The following is a 23752-nucleotide window of genomic DNA, read 5'->3' as shown; positions in this document are numbered from 1 at the left end:
TGAGAGGAGAGGGGAAAAGTCTGAACCGAGCTCAGAGGTCAGCATAAGGCCTGTCCAAAACTGAGGCGAGGTGAAAGGAGGGAAAACTGAAGGAGAGGAGAGGAACAAACCTGTGGGGAAAGAGAGGAGAAGGAGCGGGGCAATACTTCACCAGAAATGGGCTGGCAATTCTTGCACTCAAAGTTGCTGTTAGAATTGAGCTAGCAAAGGTGCAAAAACTCAGGGAGGCTTCATGGAGGCACTTTAGTCGGAGCTTTGTTCAAAGGTAGGGCTGTATTGCAGCTGGTAGCCTAAAGTAGCTGTACGTGAGGTGGGAGGGCTCAGTGACAGCAGAGGCTTGCGGAGGGTGCAGTAGCCCTGGGCTAGGCTTCCAGAGGTACCTGATCTCACTAACTGGAAGTTAGTTTTGGTACCATTACAAATACTCCAGTTCTAGCCTGGGTGTTGCCTGCGCTGCATGCTGGAGTCTTTTCCCAAGCGAGCCAAGATAACACAGAGGGAAGGGTGAGAGGGAAGGAGGGTTTGGTCTGACGAATGGTCGGCGTTACCGAAACGCCCAAGGGCCCTGGCGCTGGGCCTCATCCGTGGGCTTGGCTAGAAAGAGTCTCTGTCCTGAAAAATGTGTACTATAAAAACAGAACAGGAGAGATGGGGTGGGAAAGAGGGGAGCAGATTAATGCTGCAGTTTGCTGACATCGTATGCCTGGTGATGGCAGGAATAGGAACAGAAGTCGGGTCTCCTGTGCCTCCCGCTGGTGCCCTGACTCGTGAACCACGCTGCTTTTGCTTGCGTCGGGCTGACACACACTAATGAAGATGCAAGTTGACTATCTTGACTGAGAGTGTTCTCCCATGCAGGCTTTTTTCTTTCTTCCCGAGGATTTATTCTCCCTTCCATAGCTTCGTTTCCTCTCTGCAGTGTGTCGCTCGTTAGACTGAGATTAGGATTATTTGAATTTCACCTATCAGTGTGTGACTCTCTGAAAGAAGTATTTGTAAAAGCCATTTGAAAAATACACAGCTAGGAAAGCTAGAAATGGAAAAGACCTGTTAAATCATCCAGCACAAGCATGGTTGTGGCCCACAAAGCATTTTTTCCCCTCTTTGTTTCAGAAGAGTTTACAGCAACGCCGCATAACTTCTGCTGTTTTCCTTGAGCAGTTATGCTAGAGACCAAGGCATCTATCGCAATTATTTTTTTTTAAATGAAACCTGCTTTTTCTTCCTTGGACCACTTTGATTCTTTGTTTCGATTAACCGATTAATGATCGATAATGGTACATGAAAAGAATTATGTCCCCGACGCGATGCCGTGCCTGCTGCCGGTAGCCGGGGGCAGTTACGGAGCGGCTGCCCCGGGAGGCAGGGTGGCTCTCCACCGCCCTCTGCTAGCAGCCCGCCCCTGTCTTGAGGCATACGGTTTGTCTTCCTGTAATTTACAGCATATCAAGTGAAATTGTGGGTGGTGGCGGTATCACTGTCCCTATCTAATTCTTTCTGGAGCCTTGTCAAGTTCGTGGGCCGGATGATGATTATTCCCTTCAGATATGTACAGCTATTATTGTAATGGGCTTTTACTGAGCAAAGCCATGCTGTTAGTCTTAGAAATTATTCTCTCTAGCCACTTGGTACAGAGAACAGTTTAAAAAGCTTTCAAGTAACACGTCTGCTGTCTCTTAGTTCAACAAGTCTAGCAATGTAATTGTTGAAGTATCTCATTTGTAATTCCTAAAGACGTACCTGATCTTTGCTGTACCTGGTTCCTATGTTTTACCTTTATGCTCTGCAGTTTTGTTCGCTCCTGACTTCTGCCTGCTCCAGTGCCAGATTTTGCTCATAAAATTACGTTGTAAACTTTATGGAACAAGAACTTTCTTGCATGTTTGCGTGACGGTGAGCACTGACTTGCTGGCACTCCTATGCGATACAAAAGAGCAATTCTTGTATTTTGAGAATGGTTCCCTTGAGCTAGATCGTCTCTTTTTAGATTCTCCCCTACTTCTGTTTCTGAAGCAAACTGTTGGTTTTGCTGCTATCATTGTGCTTCCAACCTGTTTTATGTGATTGTTATGAGACTCATAAAGACTAGTTTAAAGCACATGGACATAAAACTGTGAAACTTGCCAAAAGGAACTGTTTTTTGTTGGCTTAACCAAGGCTGCAAAGAATGTAAACTTAAAAAATGATGGAAGAAAAAGTGGAAGCTAGCACCTTCTCCATCTAATCAGTCTGAATGACATAAAAGGCAGTTATAGATCTTTTATAAATCTAGTAAGATAACTAAATATATTATTAGACCTGAATAACAGGGCAGTTTGAGGACCAAAATGGTATTTTTCTACTGAGTCTCCTTCATGCTTGAAAGCAGTTGACAGTAAGTGATATGAATTGTGTAGCAGCAATAAATCTCCAATATTGATATGTGCTGAGGTCAGAGTTACATTTTGTGTAAAATATTTGTTACTTCGCTATCATGAGTCTTGATCTTAATATAAGAATGCACAGCAGCAGTTACTGCGGTGCAAAGGTAAATTGTTGTGACCAGTCTTTGTTGTTCTGGCTCAGGAGCTGACATTTCAGGAGGGAAAATTTATTGTACCGTGAATTGTAGCTGTGCTTATTCAGGTCCATTGATACAGTATTAGTAATTGTTAAGTAAATGGGAGAAAAGTGTTGATTAATAGTGTATTTTTTTTTACTTATTAGTGGGATGTCTTCCTTCTTGTATTCTATGAAGCAAAGTCAACACAGCTGTAATTTTTTAACTTCCAGGTGTTCTTGGAAAAAAGTGCCTGCACTTCAGAGCTGAAGAAGGACATGAGGAGTAAAAGGGCCTGGGATCTCACTGGTCAGAATGAAACAGATGTTGAAAGATTTTTCAAATCTATTGTTAGTAGTGCTCTGTGACTACGGTGAGTATTAGAGCTATCAAGGGAAAACTGTGAGACGTGTATTCACAAGGTGGTTTTGGATGGTGCTGTTTCCAGGTGATCTGTTGAAATCAGATGCCACAGAAGCCACCACTGATATGCACAGAATGTAGTCTAGATCTTATGCAATATTTAGGTGGCAAATGCAGCTTGCATAAACTGCCCCTTTAGATCAGAGTGGCAGGAACCTTTCCTGCTGTAAATTTGCTCAGAGAAATAAACTAGATAAAGGAACAGATTTCTGTGGGCATCATCGAGGGACTGGCTGTGTTAGAAGCAATAACTGGAACTCTGCTCTCTTGAAAGACTCATATTTCATAATATTTAATGAACATCATGGAAGATAGACCTATTTTAGGTATCCATACCAGGATGGGCGGAACTGTGCCATACAGCTACCTGATTCTCTCCATTAACTAACTATAAAAGGAACCTATGGTGGTTGGCTGAGATGTAAGCATCTACAGTACAGGCAACCTCCTACGATTGAGTGAGCCCCCGTCCGATGGACCTAAGCTGCCACTTAGAGAACAACAGAGGTGTCTTTCCTCTGACCATATAAGAAGCCAAAGGATGGTATTCATACTCATTCAATTTTAGTCATGTAAAATTAGGCAGCTAGTCAGAGGCAATCAGTCTCGTTTGAGTAGCCCACGCACAAATCAGCACATATTGAAAGCAGCTCCAACCCATCTGCAATCTGAGATGTGTGGAATGAGAAAGCACCTCCTTCTCACCATCAGCTGCCAAGGAGAGAGGTTAGACATCTAAGTTCAAGTTAGACAACTGTAAGATGTCTACAAGCTGAGGGGCATCCTATGCGTCTTTTCCAAGACTGTACTAAGTAGGAGGTAGATTTGCGAAGTGCAATTCCTTATTGCACAGTGAATTAGAAATTTTGAAAATGGGACTCTTAATTCCTAAATAACACACATGTTTTTGAAAATTACATTCCTAATTTAAAAGCAGGTGTTGTTCTGACAGCTCCAGTACATTGTCAAACCATGCTAAAGATTAATCCATGCACTGCTGAAATGTCTATAGCATGGAAAAAATGGAAAAAGCTTTGTTAGTCCTTGCTTATGGAATGAGCTGTGGTAGCAGGTAGTTCACACACCAAACGGCTGAAGTTGCCTTACAAAGGAGAGAAAGGGACCAAAAATGTACGCAGTTTGCTCTCCTTGTATGAGTGAGAAAAATCTGATTATAGGTAATGACTGAATGCTAAGTATGCTCAGATACTCATGCCTCTGCGCTTGCTCCATCTCTGCTCTAGAACAAGGGATCACTAGAAGGTGTAAAGAACCTAGAATTGCCATCTTTTAGATGAACTTAATTCCAGTAGAAGTGGAGACACTTGTCTATGGCTTTTAGTACCACTTCTTCTTTTAATAAGACAAAGTTAAATAGCTAAGCTAGGAACACTGCACTGAGTGGGGAATACAGTGAAGATAAGTATTAAATTCACTTAACCCAAGAAGTGAGGTGAATGACTGTAATATCCACTGGTTCTTGGTGAGCCAGTCCTGTAGGCATTCACGACTAGTTGACTCAGAGGTAAAAGCTATTATTCCTGAACTTTATAGAGCGTGGCACAGTAGGTACTTACAAGGTGCAGTTGAAGAGCTAAATCTCTGCTGCAAACTTCAATGCATCATCTTTTGCCTTATTTCCAGTTAAAGAGTAGTCCATAATTCAGAAAATGACCTCCAAACAGTTCTGCATATACACATCTTTGAGTATCACATGTGTACATAGTTTTTAGATAACTATTTCACTCATACTTCTCTGTTTCAGAGCAAGACTATTTTTTAAATGATACAGTATGCTCTGGAAAATTACTGTAATGCTAAAAAAAGCCCTAACATACAACAAAACAGTATTCTAATTTCTTATCAGTTTTTCTGATGTGTTTGTTCTTTTAGCTCTGTGCTACTGGTGGCTGGCAAGCCAACAGCACAGCCCAAGTTGGCTTAAACACAATTAAAAATAAATAAATATCAGAATAGCACCTCATAATTCTTCTTGCTCTTCAGTGAAAACAAGAATTTTCCTTTTGATCTTTCTAAGCGTGAGTTCTTGCAAAGACTCCTCTGGCAGGTTGTTGGCGCCACAGCCAGGCCACATGCAATGGGAGACCATTGTAATGACAACCAAAAATATACAAATGCATTGAAAGCTGCCCCTGACTGGCTGTCCAAACAACTGGGACCAAGTTTTGGCATGTGACACAGTCATGCGCGCACAGTAGGCTGGAGGGCAGCTGAAGGAGCTTGCAGTGGAGGCTGGCTACTTCTGGCTGGTGCCTTTTGGAGCATCGTGAAAAACTGCTATGATGTGGGCTGCCCAAGAGTGCAAAGTTCTTGTGTTATTAACCAAAGATGGGGGAAAGGATGCTGTGAGCTGGGGTGCACCAGCCAAAGCTGTGCAATGCTGTAACAGCACCCTCCAGTAATGTTCACTGTCCTCACTTCCCAAGTGATCTGCATTAGGGTTGATGGGAGCTACATGGCAGTCCCCTGGTCTCTCTCCAGTCCTCCCACACACATACACAATGATGTTAATTCTTCTCGTCTGAGCCATACCAAATAAAAAATAGTGCAAGAGAGTCAAGACAGTCGTAAAAGAGACTAAGGACAGTAGAGCAGTAGGTAACAAACTTCAATGCTTTTCATTACTATCACTTGAATGTTTTTGCTGTAAGTTTAAAGCTTGAAGTTGAAATTTTTCATGCTGGGTTTTTGCCGGGGTCTGATTTCTTTTTCCCTTAAAATGTTTCAGCTAAGTTGAATCTAGCCAATTTCTTTGTAGAGAAATGAACATGGGCAAAATGGTGCAAAGAAAGAAAAACCCAGCAACTCGCAACCGTTTCGCTGGGAAACTAACGCAGCTGTGGGAACTTCATGTTTGTTAGAGTGCTCACGGTGGCCTGGGACATGCTTTCTGCTGTCCTTATGAAGATTTGCCCAGACTTGGTCCAGATCTAAGTCCTTGCAGATCAGTTAGTGATGAAGTTCTCTGAAGGGTCGAGTGTGCCCCAACTCCCGCTGGCTCCTCTTGCCAGCCCCGCACAATACTGTCCGTGCTGCAGCCTAGGGCAGCAGAGCTCCCCCGCATTTGTAATATCGGGCACTAGAGTTGCTTGTCCTGTGCTCTCTGCTGTCATGCTAGCAGTGAGCAAAAAATGTGAGAACTTGCTGGAGTTAATTGCAGGCCCAAGGAACGGGAGAAGGTAGAAGAGCTATAAGGCAAAGAGACAAGGGCAGGAGTTTGGAGAACCATGGTAATGGTAATGGAGTTAGGATAGTACCCAAGAGATATTGACAGTAGGTGATGGTAGGAACAGGGCTGGAAAATATGGGCAGGCACAGATGAGAGAACCAAAACATGAAGAGCAAGGAGAATGTGTTGCTGGGCAGTTCATAGAGAGCCATTTTTCACAGGCATTCAGGGTCTGTTTCCTACTCTCTTGAGTGTCTGAGTTGAGATCAGGTTTGCTGGGGTGCCATGTGCTCACCACAGCTGGTGTCAATGAGATCCTGCTTTGGATGTCTGAAGGACCATTGTATTTAAAATCAGGTCCTGCATTTCTTAGAGCATCCACAATTAGTTGATATTTGACAGTTTTCACCTTTGTGCCTTGGTTCCTAACACACTAAACAAGAATAGTGACATCCTCTCATCTTTCGGGGATATTGGAAGGATAAACTCATTAATATTTCTAATGCACTAATATACTATGATAAGAGCACAATAGAAGAGTCCATGGGGAAAATGAATAATTCTGTGTTATCAGGATGGATTTTGGATGGTGTGCAGTCAATAATACATGGGACCACCCATGGAAGAATGAGAACAAAAGAGCCCTCTGGTAACGAGCACCATCCATCTGCCAAATGAAGCAGCGTCTTGTGGAAATGCAAATTAAAGACTGAGTTATAGTACATATATGTAAGAGTATATGCATGATTTATATGTGTAAGGCTGTGCATGCCACCTTCATTTGGACTTTATGGATGTGGTTGGAGCTGGTTATTTTAAGGATGTGTTATGGCTGGTGGAGAAGAGCTGGCTCTTCTAGTGCACACTGCACCTCACCCTGATGTAAATGCCTGTAGCTGGTCAGATGTATTTCTTCCTGAAGATTTTCCCTGCTGACAAGAAAGTGAATCCAAGGTGACTAACTCAAATTGAAGCTTAGAGTGGTAGGCGTCTAATATTATGTGAGATGAGTCCTGACTGCTGAGTGCTTGCCTTGGCAGTTGCAATGTTTTTCCAGCACAGCTTTCTTTGAGGCAATCTGAAGACATGTGTAACGGATTTAACAAGTCAAAGTATTGTTAGTTGATACTGCTTATGAAAAGATGGCTTTAACTGAAGTTTTACACTTCCGTAGCACCTTCCATCCAAGACTCAGAAGCCTTTTCCCAGACAATTAATTAAATAAAGATGTCTCACAGCACATTCTGTATCTGGAATAGATGTATGCAGTTCCCATTTTTCAGATAACCTTTCTATGTCTGAAATCCTTAAGTTTCAAGCACCGCAGAAAAGCTAGCTGAGCTGAGAACGGAAACGTGATCTTCCCAATCCATTGTTTTAGATATCATCTATCCCCACTAGTTACAGCACGTCTCAGGATAATTTGGCAACTTGCACAAACATGGTCATACAAGAAGTGCATTTAAAAAGACTGCACCATTTATAATGAAATGATGTCATTTAGACATGTTGCACCACATCTGAGACGAGAAAAGTGCTGCAGTCACCGTCACTGTTATTTTCAGCTCTTTCACTCAAGTGTCTCTGTGATGCAAATGAGCAAAATGAAAGATTCATAAGACAGAGCAAGAGAAGAGGCTTCAAAAAGCATCATGCAGACTTCCTATTTTATTTAATTTGAGGGACATTTTTCATGTTTCTGTATTAAGAAACTACTGTCCTTTTTTTGCTAAATTATAGCTAAAGTAAGTAGAACAACAGCTGGCCACCGTGAAGTGGACTTTAAGAATCTGTAAGTGGAAGAAGTTGAGAAGTTTGAGAATCTATCCTAATAAAGTTTTCTGTAAATCTTTTGGGTTGTGGGTTTGTGGGTTTTTTTTTTTAAACCTTGTTTTTAACCTTTCTGAACATGTTACTGCAGTGGACTCTGAGCTGCTCCAAACCACGTGCCTGCACAAAGGAGAGGTGGTGAGCTTTAATTGCTATAGCTAGGACCTTTGGGTTTTTTTTGTGAACTGATGCACTTTAAAAAGTTTGAGAACCACTTCTTAAATATCCACTTTATAAATCTTTGTTTTCTTCCATAAAGTAGATGATAAACAATCAGTTGTTTCTTTGGTTCTTAATACTGTTGTGAAACTGTTTTCCTTTCAGTTCTCGGCAAAGTGGAGTATCTCCTGTTGGAGCACCCAGGTCATGTAGCCTTCAGCAATGACACAGTGTCTGTGGAATATCAGTACTATAGTGGTGGTAATGTGACAGCAGAGCATCTGTCCATCCTATTGCTGGATGCCAGCACCAACGAGATAGTTGCAAGAAAACAGCTTCCAGCAAATCAGTCCCAGGGGATGGTAGAGTTTGAGTGTTTCCATTTCAAGAGTGCTGGGGACTTCTTGTTCAGAATGGTCTCTCCCAGCAGTAACAGCAGTGCTGCCCAGTGGAGCAGAAGCATGTCCACTCTCCGTGTGGAATGGCCTGTATTTCACATTGATTTGAACAAGAGTTCAGAGGTGGTTGGGAGCTCCCTTCAGGTTGGACTTTTTACAAATGAGCAGTTGTGTGCCATGAACGAGACAGTGGTTTCACTGGATGTGATATTCACCAGCACCCTTTATGAATTTGGAAGAGTAAGCTCTGATGAGACTCTTGGCATCAGAACAAGCAAAGGAATCCTGCTCTCTAGGTCCCAGTGGGTAGAATTTGATTGCCCACCTGTTGGTCAAGAAGCATACATCACTGTGTTACTGAAATCATTAGAAACACATTCTATCATTGCCTCCATAGGACCCATAGATCTCCTCCACAAATTTGGATACAGACTGGTTGTGGCACCAGAAGCAACATGCAAAACTTTGGTTCAGGTCTTCGTAGTCTCTCCACCGTGCACTACTATCAGCGGAAAAATTGTTGTCTATAAAGAGGCTCTCAAGCATCCTAGTCAAAGAACAGCTTGGCTGTATGAAAACACCCTTCACCCAGGAGACAACAGGACTGAATTTAACTGTACTTTGTTTGATGTGGGGAAGAACAAATACTGCTTTGACCTCTTTAATTTCTCAAACCGAAGCCATTTCCCAACAAGAGTTAAGGCGTGTACGATGATCCAAAGGAATATGGGTTTGTATTGATGTTTTTCCTCTTTTAGCCAAAACCGGCACTCTTCCCAGCCAACACGGGTAATGATAAATAGGTTTGATTGTGCTGTCCCCTATTGAATAGCTACTTTTTGGGTCTCCTACACCAGACAAAATAGTTGTAATGTCATATGCAGATGGGGACAAGATGGAGTAGACTGTTATGTGCATACACAAGGACATTTGGTAGCAAATGCCACTGTGGTAAGCTTAAAACTGCACGAAATTAACACTAAGTACCAACCAAAACCGTCTGGGGCATTCTGAATAATGTATCTATCTAGTCCGGGTAAAACTGAAACTTGGCCTTCTCAGTGAGGTAAGAAGCTACTGCAGTAGGTCTGGCCCATTGCAGACACTAAAGGTAGGATTAGTCTTACCTGCATTTAAGTGTTTAAAAGCCTAGGGTCCAACATTAAGTAGTTGTCTAGCTTTTTAGTCGAGAGAGAGACAGGCATCTCACAAGGGTGATTCATGGGTATAGAAGATACATGGGCTGAATCCTCACCTGGGTGTCTTTTTCTCTAGCCCATTTGCTGTTGGAGCTGAGAATCCTACCTGTTAGATAGATATACAAATTTTGGTGAGACAAATCAGGATTTGGCCATAGCAAAAGACGCTGTCATGTCACTTGGACGGCTTGCAGGTTTTTCAAGCAGCCTTTCAAGACATGTCTCTGCTGCTGCTTAAAACAGACCAGGGTGCATTTTCTGACCCATGAGGCCAGCTGGCAGATCATGGGTCACATTCATATAGCTAAACTTTTCCTCCCAGAAAAGATCAGAATCATACAAACTGCCAACTAGGGACAGTCTGTGGTCCATATAGTCCTTTGGGCCATGACCAGGCATGGTCTGGGAGAGTCCTGGTTGGCAGAAGCCAAAACCACGTCCAGGAGTATGAATGATCATGGTTAAGGAGTGATCACAGTTAAGTATGATCACAAGACAGAGATTGAGCCCGTTCCTCAGCCCTGTTTAAGGAATATCTACACATTCTATTTATATCTCTACATTTTACGCAGATGTAGGTAGCTTCAGAGGTGGCAGTCCACGGTTTGGCAGAGTCTACAAATCACAGTAGCGTGGCAGAGGAAGCAGAGGAGACGAACGTCCTTCTCATCCCTCATTTGTGGAAGGCAACCACAGTGAGGGATGGGCTCTATGTGCATGAGGGAATTGGGGTTGTGTTGCGTTAGGCTGTGTTGCCTACACCCTGGAACGGAAAAATAAATGTTCTCATTTGGAGCAGGCTTGTGTCCATACGTAACGAATTAGTCTTTCCCATTTAAACATATCAAAGAATTTGGGTTGAAAGGTTTGAGATGTGCACCGTTTTCTACGCCTCCCCACCCTGGTCTCCCTGAAAAGGAAGTGCAGGAACTCGAGCCAAAAAATTGCGCTTCACGGGCAGGTCTCTGAGCGGGGTCATCAGGAGACCAGGAGTGTAGGACATGCTCCATAGCACACAGTCCAGACACAGCTTACCTTAATTAGGTTCCTAGTGTCATGTGGTCTTACTTTGTACTATTTCATAAATTCTAAAACTGTTAGCTCTTTAATTAACACTCTGTACTAAAAATGACCTCTATTTTCACCATATGCCAAACTTGGTATATAGTTCTTCTCTTCATCTTAACTTCCCATCTGCATTCTCTGTTGGCACTCTCTCTCTTCCTCTGGCATAAGAAAGTCTATCTAAAAATGAAAGCATATTATTTTCTTAATGGAGATAATTCTCAAGGAAAAAGGAAGAGAGAATTCTAATTCTTCCTCTGTGCTTGGGTGGTATGTTACACTGATGCGATCTAGATAATTACCCTGACAGATGAATACCTAGGATATGACATAGATATGTTTCTGTGCCCAATATTTGAATGTTTTAATTGATGACATCCACCTTAAGCAATGACTCCCTGCAATCTGCTTTGTTTCCTTGGGTTCCCCGATAGCACCATCCTTACAACTGCAGTCGAAAGAATCAGGCTATGCCTGTGAAGAACAGAGTTAAGTCAGTAGCTGCCAAGTTAGATGTGTCAAATCTACAAAGCCGATGAAAGCAAAACCACACTGCGTAGCCGTAAATAAAATGTCAACCTGAAATTAATTAGACTGCAGCACATCTGACTTCGTGCCTGTATCTGCGAGACTTCAAAGCCCGCAGGCAGTGTTTGAAAGGAGCGGGGTGTTCTGGGAGGGGCGCATCAGCTTGAAGCCACGACAGGCAGAGTGAACCTGCGCTGCCTGTGATGGCCATCTGCCTCCCGGCTGTTTCGGAAAGCCCTCTCCTGGGCTCGGGAGTGTCTCTCACCTTGCTGCAGGGCACTGTGTATAGACCCGGATCCCTGATAGCTCTTCATGTAAAACGTGCGGCTGCTGCACAAACAGGCGCCTCTCCACAAGTCACTTCTTTTCTGCTTTGGACTTCCTGAACTCACTCAGTTTAAGGCAAGGAGAGGTGATAAATCCTCTAATCTGGGCTCCTGTGCAGCATGGGCCATCACTTTTCATCCAGTTACCCTGGTGTTGAGTCCCACAACTACTCTTTGCATTTGACTGCCACTTATCCTCCAGAGAGTTATCCAGTCTTTTGCTGAAGGCACCACAAAACAGAGACCCTTCTGGTAATTTTTCTCAATACTCTGCTCTGATTATTTTTTTTTTTAAGGGAAACTCTGTGTGTTTCATAACTAAAGCTTATCTAGCTTCATCCTTTAGTAACTGGCTCTTACTCTGCTGCTCTCTGCTAGAGGAGACAGCTGTTTGCTATCCTGTCTTCCCCATGAAGGCATTTGCACATCCAGATCATCTCAGATCTTCCAGATAATCTCAGTGTTCTTTTTAATAAACTGAAAAGATTAAGTCTTTAGTTGGAAGGTATTTTGTTCAGGATTTGATTAATTTTCTGGCTCTTTTTGGCTCCATTTCCATTTTTTTAAACAGTGCTTTTATTTGATGACAGGATTACCAGCTTTGGGTGCTGCATTCTGACGTCCCCCTCACCGATGCCCCTTGAGCAGCTACTTACTGCTCCTCTGCTTTAATTTCTACCGATTGCATTAGTTAATTTTGCCATAACTTTTACCGTGTAAACTCCTCTTGATGTGTTTTTGCTATGACCTTTCAATATGTAGTCTACCATCCTGCAGGTACAATTTGTATTCCTTTTTCCTACGTTTTACATTTTCCTGATTTACAATCTACTTTGCTTGAGTTATCCTAACTTAGCAAGTAACCTATGTTGCTCCGTACAACTGCCCTATCTACTTATGTCATCACAGGAGTGACATATTTTCTCAGTAATGGTTTTATATTTATTTTCGTGTCAACTAGGCAAGCATTGTACAGCACTGAGCCTTATACTAATCCCTTTGGAATCTCTCCAAATGCATTCCCACTCGGTGATGGTTTTCTGTTGACAATTGCATATCAAATCTGTCACTCAGCCAGTTCTTACTTCATTTAGCATATGCTCTATTATTATGAAGCAGAGATACCGTCTTGTAAAAGATCAAAGCCCCTAAATCATTAAAATTATCTTCATCCAAACCACAGAGGATGAGATAAAAGAAGATTATTTTGCCACACCCTTTTTCCATAGATCAGGCATCAGTTATATTCCTGACCCTTTGTCAATCCTGCTCTTTACTCCTCATCCCAGACAGGTTTAGTCCAGCCTGTGGAACAGGAATCTGGCTTGTGTCTGGAGTAGGAAGGAGAAGGCTCCTGGTGGCCCTGAGTGGGCCAGGACAGCAGCTCTTCCAGCCCAGGCCATCAGCAACAGAATGAGTGTCGCAAAAAAGCTTGAGCTATCTAAGACTATGAATAGATCTATTAAAGGTGGGGCATACATCTATTAAATGTGAGCCAGCACTTAATGCAGCTTTCTGTAGACTCCAGCTGGAGAACCTGTGAAAAAATAACAGCGAGATGTGAGTCACTTCATTCATCTCAGTGGGGTGTTAACTGTTTCACACAGGTGACTTAGAGAGAGTCATGCAGATAATTTTTCCCCTGTGTTTGACAGGATTATTTGAATGTCTGAGGTAGGAAACTCTGTTAGATCATCTTACCCAGCAACAAACGCATTGCAGGCTCATTCATTTCAACATTTTATCCTGTACTTTGCTCATCTGGGATTTAAGTGTCCCCAGCAGTGAGACTTCCTGCACTACTAGGACTGTTCCATGTCCTAGCCTGTATCCCACTTGAAACATTCAGGATGAGACTGATATAAAATTAATCAGTAATGCTACAGCATAGAAATGGGCATATTTTCTTCATATTTCTGGTGTTAATTAACTTTCTTTTACAGTTCTTAGTTATACTCCGGAGACCAGTTTCAACTTTGGTGTGACTCCCAGTGAAGTCTCTTGCAGTTGCCGACAGCAGGGTTGAATTTTGTTCATTTGGCTTTTGCTAATTGTCAAAAAAAAGCTATCGGGAGGTCAGCAGGGCATAAGAAATGCAGCTGTTGGAGCAAAGGGAAAGAGGAAGGTAGGGGAAGACCTTCTGAAGGGAAAAGTGGTCAGTAAGGGAGGAGAGGAGTAAGTGGCGTATCTAGGGGTCAGGCAGGGATATACAACTTCCGTCAAATTCTTGCTCTCTGAATAAGGCTGTATGAATCAGACCAGCCTATCTGTAGGAAAATCTGGGAACCAATTAGCTCTATTGCCTGAATCTGTACCTGGCTTGCATTTATTGGGAAACGGGCGGATGCAGGGGATCCAGGTATGCCAGGGCTGGTTTGTGCCCCATCCACTTCTCCTGTGTCAGTGAATGCTTCCTCTCCACATTCCCAGTGGTTTAGGAATAAATTGGGTGTTACAGACTCACTGGGATAGCTCTTAGCTTCTGAAAAAAAAATTTTAGGCTGTGCCTCTGCAATTCTTAAAGATGCCTGTTTGTGGGGAAAAGACTGTATAATTTGCCCAGGTGGAGCCTAGGTTTTCTTCCTTTAAAGGGATCCTCCTCCTTTCGTTGTCCGAATTAGTAACCTGTTGGAGCATGCCACCATTTCAGTGCACCCAGGCTTCATTTCCATGGAAACAGAGAAACACGGAACGGGTGAGAAGGGTGTTTTCCCAGGTCTTATCCAAACACCAATATAACGTGTGTACAGCCAATCTCAGGACCTAAAAACTGATCTCAACTTCCACAATACCCTGCAATCCCCTAGGCTAGTGTAGGCATTTACATGAGCCTGTAAATAATTAGTGATTTTGTCCCCTATCACTGGTCTTGTTGAAGTGCTTAGGACTATCTATCACGTGCGTCAGGCTGGAAGGATGATGCTGAGCATCCCTCGCTGACTGCGCCATTGGATAGCACTGCATGCTCAAAGTCTTACAAACACAGAAATTTGAGGGGAGATATTCATGCAGAGCAACAATTAACACAGTTAATTGCATTTATCTTTTATGTTAGCAGATCTGCCAACTGTCAGCTAATTCAAACTAACTCATCAGTTAGATGTCTTCACGTTGATAATTGATTTCTCAATTGTATGTGAAAAAATTCACACTTATTAGAGCTGGTTTGCAGTGCATACCTTCTGTTTTTTCCCCTGGCACTTTGGATCTGTTTATCTTAAATGGAGGTTAATAATTTCATTTCCTTGGGGGAGAATAAACTATGCTTCATTTTCTTTTACGTTCTGGTAATTGCAGGAGGTTGCAGAGCAAGTTGCAGGAGTTTAAATCTCCGGTCTTTCACGGGAGCTGGAGCATTTCCTGCTCTCCTGCTGCTTAAGGTGCATATTCATAGCCCCAAAGCTATGGATGGCAGGTGTTTTTGCTAAGGAAATCTGTGCCCTCAGCTGAAGCCGAAGTCAGTGAAAAGTGCCGCGGAGCAATGGGCACATCATAGGTTTGACCTCAAAGTTAGAAAATTAGTCATCCTAAATGTTCTTGTATGTTGAAGCCCACAGGCATCAATGCGGAGGCTGCTGAACACCCTCCACTATCATCACTGTTAGCACTGGAGGCAACCAGAACCTTTCTGGGTCTGGATCTCTATCTGACTGTAATTAACAGAAGTTTAAACGAGCAGGGAACGTGGAGGGAGAGAAATGAGCTGGCTGGAAATTACGGCAGGGACTCACCAAGCTGCTCATATAAAGTAGTTTCTGAGGACGTGGGTGCTTCTGCAGCTAGCCTACCTCCTTCTGCCAGTGATGAGGGACACTGCTGGAGTCTTTAATGATACTGATATGAAGAAAAGTGTCGTGAGATCCCCAAATACTGTGATACCATGAAGTCTTTTGGAAGAGGGATCAGTGGGCCCTCGACTGACTATTGATGATGGACATTTTTCTTGCTGCCCTCACTAATAGCTCTGCTCTCTAGCTGATGTCATTTTGCAACTGTCCAGCGTCTGTGCCTTTGCGGGACGCCTTACCCCAACCAACTTCCCCAGTTCCCCCCTCCTTGGCATCCTCTGCCTCACTTCCCTCCCGACTCCACACACCATCCAGTCTTGCTCCATTTCGCACTTTACTGGGAACTGGCACGGCTGCGAACTGGAGGAGGAGTGTGAAAGCCCAGTCTGCCCCTGGGCTCTTCTCCTCTGTCGTAGCAGCTCTCCAGCTCCGGAGACAGAGGGGTGAAAGCAGAGAGGTGCACAAAGAGCACAAAGTGAAAGAGAGCCTGGGATCATGGATATCGCGATATTGTGTTAGAGTCAGCGGCCAATAGCCGCGGAGGTCACTTGGCGTTCTGCGGGCTTAAAACCGCGGCATCACTGGAGTGTCTCGCCGTGCCCATCTCTAGTCTGCATTAGGCAAGGCAGACGTACTTGAACATGCATGCACGCAGATGTGCGTGAGTATGTGCCCACACACGCTTTGCAGCCTTGTAAGTGTAAGCTCAAAACCTCCGGGCCTCATCCTGCAATACAGGTGAGTACCTGCATGCAGGAGAGCAGCCCCGCTGGTTCTGTTACGCTGCTCGCGTTAACATTATTCATACTGGCATGCTCACAAAAATGTGTAGGACGGGGCCCAAAGCAGTTAAAATTTCATGCTTATTAAAACACAGCTGTATTTATTTTTGTTCGAGACTTTTAAAAATAATAACGCATTATGAACAATACAGCAACCAATATAGCATGAAATCATAAAGCCATTTCCAGTCATGCAGCACTGTCCAGTCCTTTAACATCATAAATTGTTCACTGATCAGGAGCTTGGTGGCATGCTAGCAGCAAAGCAATGGTGTAAGAAAATTAAAGATTGTGACCTGTGTTGGCAGTAGCAGCACCATAAATGATTTAAAAGAGCAAACTTCAGCAAGTCTAACCTACATTTTGTGATTTAGCTGATTTTCCACTTCGTCTGTGAGCGGTGAGAGTAAGTAAGTGGTCTATTGTTTTTCTTTCTGGCACATTTCAGAGCCAGGTCACTGAGTCAACTGATCCATAGGAGGGTCCCCAGGGTATCTGTCCTTAAAGGTTGCACCTGGACTCGTGCATTGGTTTGGAATTTAAAGTTGCAGTCCTGCTTCCATGTCACAGCTGTGAGATATAGCAGGTTCCTTTTTCTCTTTGGGCTCTCGCTGCTGTAAAGTTTGAGTGTTGGACACTGGATGAGGATGTTTTCTAAGCAAAAGAGGAATTTCATGACATATTAAAAATGATAATATTTGAGGTAGCATTAGAATCTGAGCCTGCCTCCATATAAAATAAATAAATAAACAAACCTGCAAAATTTCATCTTGAGTTAATTGCCTAACCATAAGCAGTAAAACAATAGGGACCTGTAAGCTTGTCAAATGAATGATTCAATAACACGTTTGTGTGCTGAGAAGATAATAAAGAGAAAAACCAATATTGCTGTTTCATTAGGCCTTGTAGGCTTATCCTCCTTTCACAATCATATAAATCAGGAGTAACTACACTTAAGTCAATGAAGTTATCCTGCTCTAAAAGCACTATTTGTCAGGCAGGAATTGGATTAATATATAAATTACAAACCCGTTCCAAAGATTTGTGGATTAATTTCCATTTGCTGTTGTTCCAGGCAGGTCCTGCCAGCCTCAGTTAACTGACCACTGTGTCGCTGGCTGGCACTGGAGCGAAAAAAGGGAAAAAAAGAAGTGGGAGCATTGCCTCAGACTCTGATGGGAACAGGAGCAGGTCCCTGGAAGCTTCTTGCACTTTGGTGTTGCCAGTTGCATTGTTTGGTTATTTATTGCTGGTTTTCTTAAATAAGAGAAGACGTGTGCTTGTGTCTTTAAAGGTAAGGAGGCAGACGCGTTCCTCATTGCTGTGAGCTTGTGTGTTTGCAGAAACGTGGAGCCCGTGGCAGCCCTGGAGCCCCTGCAGCGTCACCTGCGGGGACGGCGTCCGGGAGCGCTTCCGAGAGTGCCTCACCTCCTCGCCAGCAAAACCGGGCTGCGCTGGCTCACCGAGGGAGACTTCCTTGTGTTCGCTGGAGGAGTGTTTGTGTACGTAGCTTTGCTGTCCTCTTCCTTGTGGTCGTGTGTCTGCCCTGGCAAAAGCAAAGGGCCTGTTATTAGAAGGGCTTTGTAAAATGGAAGCATCCGATCTCTTTCAGTCATATTGATTTTGGGAGGGTGTCACATTCCTGCGGTTGATGGAGTAGGGCGGGAGCCTACATGCATTTGTCAGACAGCTGGAGATAGGGCTCCAAGGCTCAAGAAGATTTCTGCATGCTGTGAGTGCCATGGAAGGGGTTTAAAATCCCTAGCATGGCCAGGGGGTGGGAAGGGGCTGGAGAAGAGATCTCAGTACTAAACGACATGTTTAGTACCGAAGGCCAAAGACTCCAGGCAATGGAAACCTATTAAAAAGTGGAAACCTATTAAAACAGGACTAGTTCCAGCTGGGACCCGTGGTGTAGGGTTCCCATTCTGGGAGTTTTTTGAGGTGGCAGTGCCAGGTCTCCCACTGCTCCAGCCTGCCACTGCTGTTGGCCGGTGACAGGGCAGGCTGGCTGGTGCTGGTGGGTGGCAAGTGGGCGCTGATACAGGAGACCTGAGCCTCCTGACAAGTGAGAGGGGGTTACAGCAGCCGCCTGGCCCCCGATGAGGCTGGATGAGGCTGTGCTGGCACCATAATCAGGTGCTTGCAGCTGAGGGGCTGGCACATTGAGGGGCAGGAGAAGTGGCCCCTTTTAACGGGGTGATGGTGCTCAGTCCATGCAAAACTTTGCTTCTTGTGAACTCCCTGCTGAAAAGGGGGGTGCTGATGCCAAGAGGCTCTGGAGGTACATCTGCTCAGAAACTGATGTCTACAAGCTCCAATGCCTTTGTGTCCCACAGGTGGCAGGGATGGGGATGGGAAGGTGCACAGGGACTGTGCAGGCTCCTAGGCTCTCAGGCTGTAATTTAACAGATATTTTAAGCTATTTTGTAATAGCTTAAGGGTGAGCAATGCCTTACCCCTTGCTTTGGCTGCTTCCATGCACTTCCTTGTGCTGGCAAAAGTGGAGTGTGGAGAACTGGAATGGAGCCAGCTAAAAAATGGACAGTTTGGGGATGCGGGGAAGTTGCTTATCACATGGCCATTGCAATGCTTGTGCCACTGAAAAAGGAAGGGCGGCAGTGGGGGAGAATGTGTAGCCGGAGCAGGAAGAGGGCAGGACTACTTCATGATGGAGGTGTTGGCTTGACCCAGCTTCAAGGTGTTTGTTGAATGAAAGCCTCGGAAGTATACAGGCAGGACTGAAATGTATTGTGGAGCACTGTAAGAAATGGGTTGGTATTAAACAAAAGGTCAGGTGAAGGGAAGATATTAAAAATTACATTCCGTCAAGCCCGGTATTGCATTTTGTCCCTGTTAGTGCAGCACTTTGGATGTTTTAACGGTTTGTTGTTAAGGTGTCTGATGCTTTTAATGACTGGAAAATGCTGGCCCTGTGGGTTTGCTTATTTCGTAAAGCTGTGAGTGTAAGCAGAGAGGAACAAGTCGGATGTTTAGGGGCCCAGCTTAAAGCTAATGCCCTGCTTTAGGGCTCGTTGTCTTCTCTATGCCAAACTCCGTCAGACTGCTGCGGGCAGTGATGCCACCAGCAAAACGCTATGGGGTAGTTGGTTTTTTTCTAAAGCTGATGCTGAGCTGTGCTATTCTGTGCCTCCTGTTACCTGCTGGAGGGGTATTTCCGTAAGCACAGCATTTCGCTCCTCACTGGCCAGTTTCACCCCACTCCTCTGGAGCTCAGAGAGCAGTCCCGGTGCACAGAGCTCCCCGGAGGGGGCTCTGCGCATGCGAAGCATGTGCTGGGCCCGTGATTTGGGTGTGCACCTTGCTTTACATGCACAGAAGTGACAGGCCTCTCTGGTGCTTCTCGGAGGTGTCACTCTTTCTATGCAGGTGTGCAGCTGTATAAGGCTTATGATGGTTTCCAAAGAGGTCAGCTGTCCTGTGCATATGCGGTGCCCATGGCCGTGGCAGTCTGATTGGAGTTACTGTCTGACAGCGCTCAGCAGGTCCGGACAATCCTCAAATTCCAGAGAGGCCTCTGGGTTAATAAAGAGGGTTTATATATAGAAAACCCAGGTGCACAGGAGGCCTGCATCTGCACCCATTGCCGTGAGATCATCTGGAGGAACTACCTCGCTTCTCTCTTGCACATGGTTTCTAATCCTCCTGCTCCCACGTCAGGCAGCTTCCTTTATAGAATCACCTTCATGATTTCATGTCACTGGATCTTAGGTTGCTCAAGAAGTGACTTGGCACTGTGATCTTACAGTGTTCATCTGCTGTCTGATCTCGGGCTGGGAGTGTCATTCCTCCCCACCCCCCAGCTGTCCGCACCTTTCTGAAGCAGACAAGCTTTTTTTCAGCATAACTAAGTTTGCAGTCATTAGTCCAGCAGATGGAGCAAATGGCTGAATAAATGAAACCAGCACAGAGTCTAGGGGCAGAGGTAGGTGAGGTGGAGAGAAGCAAACCTAAGTGCTAAGTCTAGTTTCGAACCTCACTGTTTGCTAGCTGTTAGCTTTCTACTCCAAATGATACAGCACAATGTGCATTCCAGATAGAAAATAGTCTTTAGAAAATAGCTGTGAGACTGAGAGAAGGATGAGCAATGAATGAATTGCTCTGCTGTGGTTGAACTGAACAGGGCAAATGCTGGTCCTGCCTTCTCCCCCGGGGTCAGCGTATTCACTTGCCACTCAGGCCCCCAGAACGGCAGTGCTCTGTGCTTCAGGCATGATGGCGTTGGGCTGAATGCAAGTTTTAGGGATCCTCCAAAAAAGATTCAGCAGGCAGTGGTCTTGTTCTTTATGCTGATGTCAAGCTGTCAGAGTGACATGAAGCTCAAGATTAATCCCATGGCAGGATTTTTCAAAGGTGTTGGTGCTGTCAGGTAGCCCTGAGGCAAAGACATCCGACTCCTGCCCACCCAGCACCCTGCACATTTGTTATCGTCGCAGCCTGAGACCTTCTGGCCTGTGTTCATCAGTGCATTTGTGCAATCTGCACGCCTAATAGCTGTGCTACCAGCTCACTGTTGGATGAGTGTTCTTTTGGATTATGGGAAGTACATGGTGTCTGCTTCTCGTTATTCTGCAGACGCGTTTCCTATGGCTGGCCAGTCACTGTGGTGCAGGCAGGAGCACCTGGCAAGTTTTACAGCAGACTGTCCATCACCCCGATGGAAGGCTCTGGGTTCTGGATAAAACTAGAGACTGGGAGAAAGTTGTTAAGTGGTTCAGTTCGAGCTCACAGCTTCACGGTCAGCTCTTGTCAACCGCAACTGAGCAGCCTTGTCCTCCAACAGCATTTTCGTGGCCTTATGAAGCTGATACTTGGCCACAAGAAGTTGGGAAGTGAGTGCTACCTGATACTAAAATTAGCTGCTGGACTAATTCATCCATCAACCATGCTGTATTCTGCTCAGGGCTGCCACTGAAATGCTGAAGACCTCGTCCAAAAAAAGAATTATTAATCTCTCATTGGTTCAGCTGTCTGTAATGTGGTGCAATGTGCAGGTGAGAGGTTTAAATAAGGCTGTGGAAAGCTCTGAGATGTTCACATTACAGGTTTGCAGGGTATTCTTTCCCATTGGAAGGCCCATCTCCAGTCTACGACAGAAGAGTGTCAATTGCCAGGGGCACCAGAGCAATGGCCTTGTTCTCAGTTAGGAGCCTGCTGTGGAGGGGAAGGTTTTGTCCTCTGGGGTTGCGATGACGGGCAGTGGTGGAAGAAGCACCCTCAGAGGACTGCTTAGAAAAGTTACACTGCCCCTGCTAGTGCTGCCTCTCCGCTCTTCAAACTCACGGCAATTCTCACACCCACTTAAGCTATCCTAAAAATAATTCTAAAGTGATACCTGAAGTATTAGCCTGGGTTGGGTTATTTTTACCCCTTTTACGGCACTTTTCACCAGGGGATCTTAATGTACTTCATAAAGGAGGGCAAATATTGTTATCCCATTTTACATGTATTTAGGAGTGTCTTATGGAAATGGCAGAACAGGCAAAAGTATTGATTACATTTAAAAGGTCCATGGCAGCCTTGGTTTAAAGTAAGTAGATCTGTTCCTGCCAGTTTGAAGTGATCAGTAGCAAGTCATCTACAATGAACAAATTTTAATGGCAGACAACTTCCTGTACTGTATTAACTGGTTATTTTTTCTTTGTAGAAAGTATCCATCCTAAAGTGCCAAAATGCTGATGACAGTGTCACTCTGACAGACGTGTGTGCTCTTTGTTACAGCTATCAAGCCTCCCACCCCACCTTCTGTCCAGCCAGGAGAGGACCAGAAAGCAAATAATATAGTCACCATCACAGGTATCTCCCTATGCTTGTTCATCATCTTTGCCACCGTTCTCATCACCCTCTGGAGGAAGCTCTGCAGAGCTCAGAAGTGCAGCACCGCCGTCCGCCGAAACTCCATCCACTCCCCTGGCTTCCGGAAAAACTCCGATGAAGAGAACATTTGCCAAGGCAACAAGCAGCGGGACAGCTTCGCAGAAGGAGGGGATGCCCCTGTTAACATTCCTCTGACCTACAGGCGAAGCCTCCAATTTGCCCAAGAAGGTGATGCCTCTGGAAGTGAGAACTTTCAGCCAAACGCCCAAAAAATAATTCCTCCGATTTTCAGCTACCGACTCGCACAGCAGCAGCTGAAAGAGATGAAGAAGAAAGGCCTGACTGAGACCACCAAGGTGTACCATGTCTCTCAGAATCCCCTCACAGACACGGTTGTTGGTGCCACCACCATGCTTCCCCTGAGCGGGGAAAACCAAGAAGAGGCAGCAGCAAACAAATTTAGGATCAAATCTCCATTTCTGGAACAGCCAGCCAGTCAGCCCAAATTCCCAGGGGAAAGCTCTCACCCTAGGCTGGATTTTCCGTTCTCACAGACCAATCCTGCAATGAGCCCTACCCAAACCTTGATAAGAAGAGCTCATTTCAAGCACCAGGATAACAGAGGGGACTTGTCCGAGAGGGGCTGTCACAGAAACCCGCAGTTTAGAAGAACAGCCAGTTTCCATGAAACTAAAAAGGCCAGGCCTTTCAGAGAGAGAAGCATGTCCACCCTTACCCCCCGACAGACTCCTCTCTACAACTCCAGGACCAGAACGTGGGACCAGGGTTTAGAGGACAGGACGCGGCCAAAATCGAGAAATGCTAATCCAACTTGTGAAAAGCTGGATCAGCCCCACAGCACTGTGCCGGGCTGTGAACCACAGGGCCATGGCACAAAGTGCCACCACAGGGCAGGTCCCCCGGTGAAGAAGCTGGACCTGATCACTGACCGCGAGCCTGCCAGTCAGGAGAAGGCAGCTGATAAGCCTGAGCCCAGCCGAAGTAAGAGGGGCCCTTCACCTAACCCCAGAGGCGCGTGGCGGAAGGAAACGGGTTCGGCTGGCAAAGATAATTCCCAGAGAGCCCTAAGTGTAAGCCCTGCCCAGTACCGAAGGGACAAGTGCCAGAGCTTCCCCTTGGACCCTGAGTTTGCCTTTTATGATAATACTACTTTTGGCTTAACGGAGGCAGAGCAGCAGATGATCGACCTCCCTGGGTATTTTGGCTCAAATGAAGAGGATGAAACAAGTACTTTAAGCGTTGAGAAGCTGGTGATCTGAGTGACTCATTGCAGCCCTGCAGGAGGGGAGGGGTGTGCACAGGAGAGGATCTGCAGGATCTGTTGGCTTCTGGTGGAAGGAGCAGCGGGAATCATGTTACCCCTGCACGGAGCAGGAGGGAATAATGCCCCAAGTCTGGCTTGTGGGAACACATTCCTTTCTAATTACTAGAAAGTGCTTCCATATCATTATTTTTTGTATGTATGTGTGTACAATACACACAAAATACCCCGGGAAAGCATGTGTTAGTGAAGGCGTGACGCAGGAATGGCCGATAGATTTTATGGCATAAAGCAGTCACGTTTCGTGCATCGTACATAATGAATGCCACTGATCTAGCCTTTCTCACCTTGTGGACTGTGTACTAGCAGATTATGGTGTCCTAAAGCATCCATTGTCCACTATCC

General features: G+C 45.0%; 1 protein-coding gene across 2 annotated transcripts; it reads left to right on the top strand.

Annotated features, from left to right (window-relative positions):
* The first annotated feature begins 2770 nt into the window (after positions 1 to 2770).
* Positions 2771 to 23428, top strand: THSD1 (thrombospondin, type I, domain containing 1). 2 transcript variants are annotated; one of them, XM_009319939.1, is made up of 4 exons: positions 2855 to 2912; positions 8307 to 9269; positions 17571 to 17729; positions 21970 to 23428. In XM_009319939.1, the coding sequence occupies exons 1-4, from the start codon at positions 2855 to 2857 to the stop codon at positions 23343 to 23345; spliced, it is 2556 nt and encodes an 851-aa protein (XP_009318214.1). In that variant the 3' UTR covers positions 23346 to 23428. The 2 variants fall into 2 exon arrangements, with proteins under 2 accessions (XP_009318215.1, XP_009318214.1); XM_009319940.1 differs by lacking the exon at positions 17571 to 17729 and having other exon boundaries at positions 2771 to 2912.
* Positions 23429 to 23752: the final 324 nt, after the last annotated feature.

Source organism: Pygoscelis adeliae, unplaced genomic scaffold (genome assembly GCF_000699105.1).
Source record: "Pygoscelis adeliae isolate BGI_AS28 unplaced genomic scaffold, ASM69910v1 Scaffold32, whole genome shotgun sequence".
Classification (NCBI taxonomy): Eukaryota; Metazoa; Chordata; class Aves; order Sphenisciformes; family Spheniscidae; genus Pygoscelis; species Pygoscelis adeliae.
The sequence above is the reverse complement of the archived record's forward strand: the minus strand, read 5'-3'. Positions and strand labels throughout refer to the sequence as shown.